The sequence below is a fragment of the Chaetomium strumarium genome (genome assembly GCF_033439665.1).
Source record: "Chaetomium strumarium strain CBS 333.67 chromosome Unknown B0T15scaffold_6, whole genome shotgun sequence".
Classification (NCBI taxonomy): domain Eukaryota; kingdom Fungi; phylum Ascomycota; class Sordariomycetes; order Sordariales; family Chaetomiaceae; genus Chaetomium; species Chaetomium strumarium.
Window position 1 is genome coordinate 455,302 of NW_026944434.1, and position 12,607 is coordinate 467,908.

Sequence of the window (12,607 nt, forward strand, 5' to 3'; positions counted from 1 at the left end):
GTGTGTGTATATTCCATCTGAAAAGTATTTGATGAACGCTAGATACAGTATTAACGCGGAAAAGATGCGGAAGACCCGTCCGTCGACCCGTCAAGACAGCCAAGGAAAAGACGAGGTTCCAGCCCTCGTGCCGGTGTACTGACTGCCAAGATCATCTGCATCTGCTCGTAGCATCGTGGGCAAAAGTAACGAGAAACTTCAAGGGACCTCCGTCGTTAGACAGCTCTCTGGCTCTCCGTCTCCCTCCAGAACACCCAGGCCACGATGATGGCCGCCTTGATTCCGGTCACGAGCCACAGTGCCGGCCAAATGTTTCCGGTTGTCTTGACCATCCAACCGCCGGCAACGGCTCCCGCCAGTGTCAACACAAACGCGCCCACCCGGCGATCCCTCTTGTTGTTGCGCGGCAAGAACAGCTCTGGGTCCACCACCAGGTCGCACAGAAGACTCGTGATCACCACGGTGGGCATCTCGTTGAAGCCCAACGCCCGGCTGGCCACAATCTGGCCCGCGGACTGGATGCTCAGGAGCACGATTGGGACTTCCTGGGTCCATTGCGTTTCGGCAGCATCTCCTGCTGCTGCGGTAAGATTGGTTGAGGTCGGGCGGCTCGACTCGATGACGCCGGTCGTCACCAGAGTGGCCGTGATGACGAGCAGCACAAGCTGGATGGAGAACGAGAGGACGAGGGTGCCTCTGCGCTTTCCGCCCATCCAGCGGTTCAGTCGGCCGAACAGAAAACAGCCAAGGGTGAAACAGCCGATGGACGTCAACGAGCGAGCCCAGCCGTACGGGCGTGGGTTCTGGTTGGATGCACCGAGGGCAACAAAGATGGTGTTGCCTAGGTAAGGCAGTTAGGTAAGGTTGGCAAGTCAGCCGTAGGTCAACATGGGGTAAGGTATGTATGTACCTGTTGCTGGGGAAACTCACCGGTCTGCATGGACACGAACGTGCTGTAGGCTGATCCCTGACGGTAAGTTTGGGGCTAAAAATGGTCTCTCCGGTCCGACCACTCACCGCTGTAGATGGTGCTGTCCACGAGTCCTGAACAGAGGCAGCACCCCCAAAGAAGCCATTCTGCGTGGTTGGCATCGAGGTTGGCCGCGAGAAAGGCTGTAAGGTTCCTCGTGAAGGAGCGAGGCTTGGTTTCCACTTCCATGATGGAGATATACCCGTTCTTTGCGAATGCTGTGGTAAGGACCTGAGAGCCTTCCTCTTCAGTATCTGTATCCGACGATTCCGATCCAGAGAACAGTTGAAACGTTTCGTATTCAAAGTCCATGTTCTTGCGAAGGGGGGGTGCCCTGAGAGTCTGAGACTGTCTCTCCTCTTAGATATGCACTGACAAGACTTCGGTTCGGGCACAAAGCAAGGAAGCCCAGTGCAAGCGAGCTCTTGGTGGGAATGTGAATGAGCGAATTACAGGAAAAGGGTGGAGAGAGCAAGCGTCCCCCCTTCCACTAAATGAGGCCTCCGGAGGCACATGTCGACATCTCAAACAGTCGGGGGTGCGCTCTCCGCGCTTCGGAGTGATACTCTGACTGCAGAACGGCCCGCGCAGTTGTTCAAAACGGCCGTCCGTGGTTGCGTCCTTGCCGATGCGCCGAGCTGTCTACACAGTCCCGCCAAGAGCCTTGGCCGCTGAAGAAGGCTTATTTGTCGAAGATCATGCAGCCACCAAGAACTTCGATGTACTTCCTTGAGATTGTGGTCTTGACTGCTGAGACCAGCATGTGGTCGGCCAATTTCGGCACTTTGCCAAAAGTGTCGGGCTTCCATGTTCAACATCGTGCAGAATGTCAGCCTTTCCCATCACAACCCCGTCTTTCGTCTTTGGTCCCCCAGACTTGTGATCATGGCCCTTTCACCATAACAAACGGTTGTAACTCAAAGGGAGCCCCTTTTCTCCGGGATACATCCGGCCTCGACTCCGTACCGGACCGGAGCTGCTGGCGGTATGGTGAGCAGGTTAATACCGCGACACAAGAACATCCCGTGGCCCCCTCGGCCGCGTCGCCGGCGACCACACTCTCCCGCTGCATGTAGAGTACCTTGCTGAAATACGAGCCCCGGAAGAGGTCCCGGTCTCGGGCCGGTCAACCGGGTGCCAGAGATACATGGCGAACAGACTTTGATCTGTGACAGATACCACCCACCAGACCTCGCTTGGCGTCAAGATAGTCGCCGAGATAGCACTCAGTATGCAACCCAAGAGGTAAGACAGATTCTGCCGCCTCAGTTCTCTTTCCGCCATAGCTGTTTATCTCTATGATTGGTCTAGAATGGCGGGAAACCTCTGTCATCATCCCCATGGTGTTGTCCTTGAAAGGGAAGGTCGTCGTTAATCGCCAAGAAAGTTAATCTAGAGGGAAAGCAACTGGCGGTCCTGATGATGGCCTCCGGGCGATGGCTTGCTAAGCTTGGACATATGCAGGTGTGATCAGAACTCCCGAGTCCGTACCAATGCTGGCAACAAAGGCCAAAGGGGAGAAGGAAGTCATCCGGACAGGTCCGGATGTGCCCGAGGATGGCGTGGGGGAAAAAGCATAAAAGGGGCCTTACCTCCACCGCAATGCCAGAGGAGTACCAGGCAGATCAGCAGCTCTCTTTGCAACATCATCCACTAGGTTCTACTCACTCAAACACTTCGATCGTCTCTTGGCCTGAACTCAAACAGGTCAACTCAGCCCATCTACTTCCCTCCTCTTCACTTTAAGACAAGCTGGCCTCCCTCTTCGTTGAATCCTCTTCACATCAAGTCATCATGACTGTCCTCAACATCACTCTGGAAGAGGACGGCTACTATTATGTCAACGGAAACCGCCAAGTGCCTTCCGTCTCCTTATATATGCCTGCAGGGGCCACCAAACTCCGCAGAATGCTGCGGGAGACCGACGACCTGATCGTCTGCCCGGGCGTGTATGACGGCCTGTCCGCGCGCGTCGCCATGCAGTTGGGGTTCAAGGCCCTGTATATGGTAAGTACTCGGTCATTGACAACGACGTGCCTCACGGAAATATGTACTAAAAGAATGTGCAGACTGGCGCGGGAACAACCGCCTCCCGACTGGGGCAGCCGGATCTCGGTTTGGCGCAGCTCTACGACATGAGGACCAACGCCGAGATGATCGCCAATCTCGACCCTTTCGGCCCACCGCTCATCGCTGACATGGACACCGGATACGGAGGTACGCGCGCATCTTCTGAGGATTCTCACCCGCCCCGCCCCGCCCCGGTATGTTGTAAAGGGCAACGGCGACTGACAATTGTCTAGGTCCCCTAATGGTCGCCAAATCGGTGCAGCAGTACATCCAGGCCGGCGTGGCGGGCTTCCACATCGAAGACCAGATCCTGAACAAGCGCTGCGGGCACCTTGCCGGCAAGCGGGTTGTCGGGCTGGAGGAATACCTGGCGCGCATCCGCGCAGCCAAGTTCACCAAGGACCGGCTGGGCTCGGACATTGTGCTGATCGCGCGCACCGACGCGCTCCAGCAGCACGGCTACGACGAATGCATCCGCCGGCTCAAGGCGGCGCGGGACATTGGCGCCGACGTGGGCTTGCTGGAGGGCTTCACGTCCAAGGAGCTGGCCCGCCAGGCGGTGCAGGACCTGGCGCCGTGGCCGCTGCTGCTGAACATGGTCGAGAACGGCGCCGGCCCCGTCATCACCACCGCCGAGGCCAAGGAGATGGGCTTCCGCATCATGATCTTCTCCTTCGCCTGTCTGGCGCCGGCGTACTTGGGCATCAAGAACGCCCTGGAGAGGCTGAAGGTGGAAGGCCGCACGGGCATACCCGATGGGCTCGGGCCAAAGCACTTGTTCGAGGTGTGCGGATTGATGGACTCGGTCCGCATTGATGCTGAAGCCGGGGGTGATGCCTTTGCGAATGGCGTCTGAGGAGTGAAGACCTTTCTGAAGTCAAGGAATTGTGACTTACATACGGTAAGCGGTCGCCTTGTGTGCAGCGTTGCAGTGTCGAATTGTCGATCAGCATCTTGCCCTGGCGGCAAGTTTTACTCTGGAGGTACAGTTGGGTCTGTGTTGGGTTAGGGTTCGCTGTGTATTTAGGCTGCCACGTGGCTGCGTCCGACCACACCCGGCTTGGTGCAGAGGGTTTTACCAAGATTGGAACAACATCAACTATATGTACAATTTGATCATTGCTTTTTCATCCCGCATATTTGTGTGAGATTCAGGCTGTAAATGAGGCAAGAGGTGTTCGGTTGCTGTGGTGCCAAAATGATATGAAGTACTGGGGTCATTTCTGATCACATGACTGACACGTGATCCCACCCCTCGAGGCACCGTGGTGGAGCACAGTCTCCGCAGTCCATCTTCCGCAAATAATTACCTAGGTACCTTACCTCTACCTAGTTTGAAAAATGAAGAACTCAAGTAATGACATCCCTTGAAAAGAAATAAAGAAGGGAAAGGAGAAAAGGAAGAAAAGAGAAGAATGCGAAGTTAAGAAGAGGAGAACTACATAGGAAGAACGTGTTGCGGGTGTCTACCAGGCGTAGTCAGCCAGGCCCACCGAAGCCCTCTGTGCAACACTTCGTGGTTCGTGCCCAACATCACCAACTTTCCATAGTCAGAATTCATGCTGTTTTTGCTGCAGTGCCTGTGTCTGCAACAGGAAGAAGAGTATGAAAGAAAGAAAGAAAGGAAAATAATAAAGAGGAGAGGTTAGTCGGATCTATCCGGCTGATAGCGAAGTTTTGGGTACGGCCTGTTTCGTCCAGCGAGAGTCCTCAGTCCATTCCATCAGATCGTGGTTCGACTCCGGTGACACGGACTATCTCATATACAGAGAAATTTACACCATGGATGACCATCTGCGCGCTTCAAGGCAAGCAGTAATTCTCATACGCGGCACCAAGTCATTCCTCTGGATATGTTCTGGATCCATCACACTCCCACAAAACAAGCTCAAGAAGTTGACGAGATCTCCTTCCACTCTCTTGGCATGCAGGAGGATGGAGACGGGCGAGCTGTGCATGGTCTCGACCGATCTCAACCATCTAAATGCTGTAGCTACTGCAGGAGTTCGCCCATTCATGCGCGCATGGTCCAATCGCAGGCTTCACGTCTTTCAGCTTCGGTGTTAAGGAACCCGGTGTTCGAAGTAGTCAGTTTGGTCTAGGACTCTAGATACGGTAAGGCGCCGCGGCACATGCAGCTCAATGCGAAGTAAACACATCACCCCATATTACAGTCTGATGAGGTTCATAGGGACGCTGCAACCAACAATGTGGACCCGTATGCCAACATATTGAACGGGTCACTGGCTGCGCCCCCTACATGTCCAAACTCCAATCCAGCTATGATGTGCACCATACATGTGGATAGCTTGGTAACATCCCTAGAGCCGGGCGGATCCCGAGCTAGAAGCCTTTTGTTTGCATTGGGCGCAATAAAGAGCTATTAATGTAGCCCTAGTGTGAGGCGGTGGCTCTCTGGCTTCCAGGGAGCAGCTACTAGTACTAGGGGTGGCGGCCACTGTGGAGATTCTACGTTGGTCGATGAGCGTACCACTATCTTTCTGAGAATAGGAGGTAACAGTAAGAGAGACCACCCTAGCCTTGATCGATTGGGGCGGGCTTCTAGCCCTCAGTTGTAATCACACGCTGCTCGCATTGTCGCACTATGGCTGTTGGTAGTTGCTATACGCCGATAACTATCCTAGAAGGCAACGGGGGCCGCCGGTCCCAAGACGCCGAAGCGGAAGTAAAATTACCTGCGATACCAGGGAAGTAGGGGGACGGTTAGGAGGAGACCGGTATACTTCGCTAGCAAGAACGTGAATATAGTAACGTATCTTATAAGCGAGATGAACATATAAGCGAATTGAACACTTGCCACCATACTATAACAGTCAACTACAATTACAACACAACAACATTATGAACCTACTATAATTACATCAGAAACGGCTGAATCAGATGCTTCTGCAACCTCCTGACAAGTGCGGGCATTATGACTAGGCTTGCCGCACACACCACAGCACCGAACCTTCGTACGAGCCCCCCCTGTACCACTACCATCCGGCTGCATTTCTTGTGCTACCTCCCCAACCACAGCCTTTTGGTCTAGTAGATCCTTTGCATCTTCTACTGCAAGTGATCCTCCAAGCTGTACATGCGTTCTTTTGGCTCTTCGGCGCTTGCTTAGCGCCTCGTTGGCCTTGCGGAGCGAAGCATTCTCTGCCTGAAGGAGGGCCACCTGGTGCATTATAGCTATCGTACCCTTGGTAAGCTGGTCCACAGCAGCCAACATCGAAGTTAGGGAGCTATTTTAATGGTTGGCAATGCGAGTCTTGATGAGCGTTGACTGTGAGTTGGCTTCTTGGGGGTTATATGGTGTCTGGAAGACCCAAGATTGTGCAGTGCCTGGCCGTGAGGTTGGGGGTATTGGTGTACGAAGCTTGATATCTAGCTTCGAAAGTACCCTCTCTGGATCGTACGGTACAAGGCCAGCCCCTATAAAACCGCCCTGTATATTCCTCTTAGTGATAGAGGCAAAGAAGGCTGTACGAAAGGTATAAAGGAACTCGAGCTTGCTTACGTGGCTGATATACGCGCGTATTAAGTCCTTAATCTGGCGACCATATACCTGCTTTAACGGCCTAAAGCAGCCAATATTAAGTGGCTGGAGGAGGTGGGAGGAATGTGGAGGCATATAGAGCGTGATAATGTTGTTCTGCTGGCAGTAGAGCTCGAACTCGGTTGAGTGGTGGCTTTCGTGGCCATCGAGGATCAACAACCGGTATTTGCCCTTTATCCGAGGCGCTGTATGGTAGTCGAAATGCTTGATCCAATCAAGGCCTACTGCATTGGTAGTCCAGCCATTCTCGGTGGTTGCAATACGCCAGTCGGCCGGGAGGTTGCACTTGGTATACCAGTTGGCGAGGTGGTATTACGCCGCTAAGATAATGAACGGAGGGATAGCCCAGCCAAGGGCATTGACGCCTTGGATTACGGTCGCCTATTTGCGGTTGCCAGGCTGGGCTAGCTTCGCCTTGCCACGGCCATCCAAGGTTGTTACCACCATGCCTGGGAAGATAATGCCTATTATAAACCCAGTCTCGTCGAAGTTGTAGATATCGTCATCTACAATACCGTACTTGGCCTTAATGTTCCGTATAAGGGTAAACCATTCGCCAATGACCTTTGGATCCTTGCATTTGGCCCTCTGGTAGTTGTATCTACGCGTATAATATATCTGGAGCTCTGGCTGGCGTTTGACGAAGTTATACGCCCAGAGCTTACCGACAGGGGGTGCGTCGCGTACGTATAGCAGTTGGGTGGCTATATCTTCTATACTATGTAGTCTCGGGGGAAAGGCTCGCTTAGATAGCTTAATTATATACTGAACAAGAGCCCTCTCTTCGGAATCGGTAAGCCGGCGCGAGTTGGGCGTAGTGTCGCGTCGTGCAGGCCGGCCCGCTAGTCGGTCTTGCAAGGTTGTTCGTCGAACGTCGTAGTATTTCGCTGCAGCCCTTATGCTTAGTTTTTGGTCTTTTTGTATCGCTTCGAGGGCTAGGTTTATCCTAGCCTCGTACGAAGAAGAAGACATGTTAGGTTGTAAAGAAAATCTGGTTTTAAGCGCGGAAGTGACGCTTCGCGGGTAAAGTGGCCGGCTCCCTTATATGGCCGGCTCGCTTATAAGATACGTTAAGCGAATTGAACACTTTGACCGCGACGCGTCTTCTCTCCATACCATAACCAAAATCCTCTACACCTAACGATGTCTTCGGCTTCAAGAGAATCTAAGGTAATCTTAGCCCTTGAAGCCATTCAAAAGAACCCAAAACTTAGTCTTCGCGCCGTAGCAAAGATCTATAACGTCACAGTCAATACCATCCAAAACTGACGCGACGGCAAGCCTGCACGACGCGACACTACGCTCAACTTGCGCCGGCTTACCGATTCCAAAGAGAAGGCTCTTGTTCAGTATATATATATATTCTCCTACTCCGCTATGCCTAGCTGTTTACAAGGCGCGCCGGACCCTCTACTGCTATGTACAAAGGAAAAACCGTACCGTTTAGGCCGGGTAAAAACCTTCGTCGGAAATAATAGGAAAGACATGGTTTCAGTGATACACGTTGCTGCAAGTAAAGAAAAAGGCCTTGGGAAGGCCTTGGGCTAACGGCTAGTAGGGTGCTAGCCCAGCTAAGCCGTGGCCACGGGTGTGGTTAGCCGAGCTCCCTGGCTTCCAGTTCCTGATCTAGGTTCTGGGCGAGCCTGTATTCCCCTAGCCGGCCCGAGTTCATCAGCCAACCCAGTACCTTCTTCAGAAGTCTTCGGTTCCAGTAGCCTAGGCCCTGTAAAACAAGGCTAAGGTCCCGGTGGGTGCGTATTAGTTGCCTAGGCTAGATTCTGTTCAGTATATAATTGAGTTATCTGAGCGAGCCTTTCTGCCGAGACTATATAGTGTGGAAGATATGGCCAACCAACTACTATATGTACATAATACGTCCCCTGTCGGCAAGCTCTAGGCGTATAAAGTTTATCAAACGCCAGTTAGAGCTCTGGATGCGTTATATATGTAGATACGACTACTAGAGAGCTAAATATAAGGATCTGAAGATTATTGGCGAATGGTTTACTCTTATATAGAATGTTAAGGCCAAGTATAGTATTATAGATGACGATATCCACAACTTTGATGAGATTAGGTTTATAATAAGTATTATCTTCCTAGGTATAATAGTTATAATCTCGAATAGCTATAGCAAGGCGAAGCTAGCCCAGCCTAGCAACTGCGAATGGGCGACGGTAATCCAAGGCGTCAATGCTCTTGGCTAGGTTATCTCTCTATTCATTATCTTAGCAGCACAATACTATCTTGCCAACTAGTATACTGAGTGCAACCTCCTAGCCGACTGGCGCATTACAACCACCTACAATGGCTGAACTACCAATGCAGTAGGCATTGATTGGATCAAGCACTTCGACTACCATATAGCGCCTTGGATAAAGGGCAAATACCAGTTGTTGATCCTCGATGGCCACAAAAGCCACCATTCAACCGAGTTTGAGCTCTACTGCTAGTAGAACAACATTATCACACTCTACATACCTCTACATTCCTCCTATCTCCTCTAGCCACTTGATGTTGGCTGCTTTAGGTTGTTGAAGCAGGCATATAGTCGCTAGATCAAAGACTTAATACGTGCGTATATCAGCCATATAAGCAAGCTCGAGTTCCTTTATACTTTTTATATAGCCTTCTTTGCCTCTATCACTAAGAGAAATATACAAGGCGGTTTTATAGGGGCTAGCCTTATACCATACAATCTAGAGAGGGTGCTTTCAAAGCTAGATATTAAGCTTCATATATATGACGAAACTATAGACAGTCCTGCCTCTGAAAGGGTTCGCCGGTCGAAGGTATCTGCTGGTTGGACTATAGGTCTCGGTGAAGCTAAAAGGTTCACAACAATGCAAGTCGCAATATCTGCGCAGTAGATAAAGGCTACTACTTAAATTACTTACTAGAGAACTCCCAAAGTCCTCTAGGATAAGTGACTATATACTAGCTATTTTCTATAGACGCCCACACTCGCCGTCGTCCATAAGCGTCCATGGTCGCTAGTGCTCGCTAGCGCCCTCGAGCATCTATACGGACGCTCCTAGATGCTGTCATCTATCAGCGTCTATATAGAGCATCCTACTGCCTTATACTCTCTAATTAATAACCCTATTGCCTATATAGCCCTATTAGGTCAGGTTATATAGTTAGTTTGTAATATGATACCTCTTCTCGACGTCTTTCGTCTTAAAAGACCTTGGCTATTATGTCACGAATTAAGCCAACAGGACAGCTGCAGGTGGGACAACCCGACGGGTGGCGCAGGGCGTACCCGAACTAATCATTCAGGACCAATAAGAAGGAGCTCTAAGGTGCTCTAGAGAGCAGACGAGAGCTCAGGGAGCTAAGCCAATCAGCATGAAGGAACGGAAGCTCTTGATAGAGTCAACAGAGCACCAAGCTCTAGGGAGCTCTATAGAGCACATGAGAGCACCCAAGATAGCCAGTATATAGTCACTCGTTCTGGAGGACTCTGGGAGTTCTCCAGTGAGCAATATAAGCAACAGCCTACACCTATTGTGCAGACATTGCGGCAAGCATTGTTATGAACCTTTTGGCTTCACCGAGACCTACAGTCCGACTAGCAGTTACCTTCGACCGGCGAACTCTTTCAGAGGCAGGACTGCCTGTGGTTTCGTCACATATTATTATAGTTCCTTTTAATACTAACTGTCCTCTTACTTTAGTCCCTTGGTAAGTTGCTATTCTTCTTCCTTTATTATTGTCATGGCTAATATAGTAGCAGCTAGGCCTTGTTGAAACCGTGCCTTTAAACGCTATAGTACTATGATAGCAATTGAGTACAACAGCAAAGAATATGATATACCTTGCGAATATTTATATATTCTCCTACTCCGCTATGCCTAGCTATTTACAAGGCGCGCCGGACCCTCTACTGCTATGTACAAAGGAAAAACCGTACCGTTTAGGCCGGGTGAAAACCTTCATCAAAAATAATAGGAAAGACATGGTTCCAGTGATACACGCTGCTGCAAGTAAAGAAAAAGGCCTTGGGAAGGCCTTGGGCCAACGGCTAGTAGGGTGCTAGCCCAGCTAAGCCGTGGCCACGGGTGTGGTTAGCCGAGCTCCCTGGCTTCCAGTTCCTGATCTAGGTTCTAGGCGAGCCTGTATTCTCCTAGCCGGCCCGAGTTCATCAGCTAACCTAGTACCTTCTTCAGAAGTCTTCGGTTCTGGTAGCCTAGGCTCTGTAAAACAAGGCTAAGGTCCCAGTGGGTGCGTATTAGTTGCCTAGGCCAGATTCTTGGTATAGGTGGTATAGAGCACCAAACCACTAGGTGCTCCACTGTCTCCCGGCCTTCCCCGCATTCACAATAGGGGGTAGGCTGGTTACGGGCCTTTTGTTTAAAAAGAAAGTCCCGTAGGCCTATAGCTCCTATACGAGCCTGTACTAGTAGGGAGCTCTTGGCCTTTGTAAGGCCTTGGTGTTTCCGTAGGCCTTGGTTTGTGAAGAGGACTGTTGGTAGGCCTTCGTCGGCTAGCCTAGTTGGCTGTCCCTGGACCTAGGTTTTCCACCTGGCCTCCCAAGCTCTTAATAATGCCCAGTCATCCTGGGTCTTGGCCAATGGTGGGTCTAAGGCTTTAGCCTAGGCGTTCCATTCGGCCACTATAGCCGAGGCCTTTTCGACGTCTGTTGGCTTTTCTGGGCTCCAGGGCCGGCCCTGTAGCCTCCGGAACCTTCGTTGGAGCCTGTTGCAAGCTCCTTGGATGATTTCCTTTAGTGGGCGTCTCGGGGCCTCTGGGCCTAGCCCGGCCTGTAGGGTAGGCTCGTTGAGCCGGCCTTCAAAGTCGGCTAGCCTCTTGTTAAGGTAGAGGTCTAGGGGGGGGATCCAAGTTTCTGTCTCGAGGTTCCATATAGGGGTGGCCTTGTAGGCTCCGGTTACGATGCGTAGGCTTCGGTTCTGGGCCTTTGCTAGGTCCCTAGCTAGGCCTTGTGGTGGGCCGTTGAGTGTTGTAGGCTTGTGGAAGCTGGATGCCCCATAGGCTATTGCGCTACGAATGCACTTGGTATAGACCTCTCTGGCCCTGATTAGCCCCGGGCCCCAGGTCTTGGCTGCTATCCTTGATAGGGCAAAGTCTTGGGTTCTTAGCTTGGTAGCTATGCTGGCTCTGTGGGCCTTCCAAGAAAGCCTCCAGTCGAGCCAGACCCCTAGGAACCGGGCTGAAGCCGTTGGTTTAACCGTAGTGTGGTCATGAGGGTGGCCCGGTTTGGCTAGTCGTAGTGGTTCAGACCACTGTTTACGGCCTTTGTTGAAGTGGATCAGCTCTGACTTGGCCCCATTGAATTCCATTCCGTAGGATTTAGCCCACTGTAGACATGTAGCCCAGGCTTGTTCCAGTTGCCGGCAGTTGATATAGGGGTCCCTTCCAAAAGCTAGGAGGTTGGTGTCGTCTGCGAATCCCACTAAGCTGACCAGAGGGTGCTTTTCCTTTAGTACTTTATATAGCGAGGCTATATATAGTATAAAGAGGATTGGTGATAGTGGCGATCCTTGTGGCACTCCAGCTCGGATGTCGATTTCCGGGGCAAGTTGGCCGTCGAATAGGAGTGTGGCCTTCCGGCCCGTTAGCCACGACCGTAGCCAACCTACAAGCCACTGCGGGAGCCCGAGGTCCCGGACTGTAGCCAGTAACCGGGTATGATTTACCCGGTCGAAGGCCCCTGTGAGATCTAACTGCAATAGGGAAGCCGTAGCGCGTTGTCTCCAGGCCTCTTGGATCTGGGCTACCACAAGCCGAATGGCTAGGTCTGTTGATGTTACGAACCAACCATATAACCCGACCTGGTGGGGCCATGCAGGTGATGAAGTTACCAATCGGAGAGCACGAGGCAGTAGATGCCCCACATGGACGCCGAGGGACGACAGCGTCCAGGAGCGTCCGTATGGACGCCCAGGGACGCTGGCGAGCACCAGCGACCATGGACGCCCGAGGACGACGGCGAGCGTGGGCGTCCACGGAAAAATAGCTAGTATATAGTCATTCGTTACGGA

The 12,607-nt window shown here is 51.9% G+C and overlaps 2 protein-coding genes across 2 annotated transcripts; one reads left to right on the top strand and one right to left on the bottom strand.

The window, feature by feature from the left end:
- Window positions 1-6: 6 nt before the first annotated feature.
- B0T15DRAFT_538643 (DUF1275 domain protein) lies at window positions 7-1,691 on the bottom strand. The gene is made up of 3 exons (XM_062869697.1): window positions 1,018-1,691; window positions 931-960; window positions 7-841 (listed from the first exon to the last, which is right to left on the bottom strand). Exons 1-3 carry the CDS (start codon window positions 1,280-1,282, stop codon window positions 216-218), a joined length of 921 nt encoding a protein of 306 aa, XP_062718735.1. The 5' UTR covers window positions 1,283-1,691; the 3' UTR covers window positions 7-215.
- Window positions 1,692-2,563: 872 nt separating this feature from the next.
- Window positions 2,564-4,173, top strand: B0T15DRAFT_259765 (putative carboxyphosphonoenolpyruvate phosphonomutase). The gene is made up of 3 exons (XM_062863310.1): window positions 2,564-2,977; window positions 3,040-3,187; window positions 3,274-4,173. Exons 1-3 carry the CDS (start codon window positions 2,765-2,767, stop codon window positions 3,894-3,896), a joined length of 984 nt encoding a protein of 327 aa, XP_062718736.1. The 5' UTR covers window positions 2,564-2,764; the 3' UTR covers window positions 3,897-4,173.
- Window positions 4,174-12,607: the final 8,434 nt, after the last annotated feature.

What these genes read in the sequence shown, in the direction of transcription:
- B0T15DRAFT_259765 (XM_062863310.1), top strand. Translation starts at nt 2,765, where the DNA reads ATGACTGTCCTCAACATCACTCTGGAAGAGGACGGCTACTATTATGTC. An exon ending in GGTTCAAGGCCCTGTATATG is followed by an intron (nt 2,978 to 3,039) that starts GTAAGTACTCGG and finishes AAGAATGTGCAG; the next exon opens with ACTGGCGCGGGAACAACCGC. An exon ending in CATGGACACCGGATACGGAG is followed by an intron (nt 3,188 to 3,273) that starts GTACGCGCGCAT and finishes ACAATTGTCTAG; the next exon opens with GTCCCCTAATGGTCGCCAAA.
- B0T15DRAFT_538643 (XM_062869697.1), bottom strand. Translation starts at nt 1,282, where the DNA reads ATGGACTTTGAATACGAAACGTTTCAACTGTTCTCTGGATCGGAATCG. An exon ending in GGACAGCACCATCTACAGCG is followed by an intron (nt 961 to 1,017) that starts GTGAGTGGTCGG and finishes GTCAGGGATCAG; the next exon opens with CCTACAGCACGTTCGTGTCC. An exon ending in GTTCGTGTCCATGCAGACCG is followed by an intron (nt 842 to 930) that starts GTGAGTTTCCCC and finishes TGCCTTACCTAG; the next exon opens with GCAACACCATCTTTGTTGCC.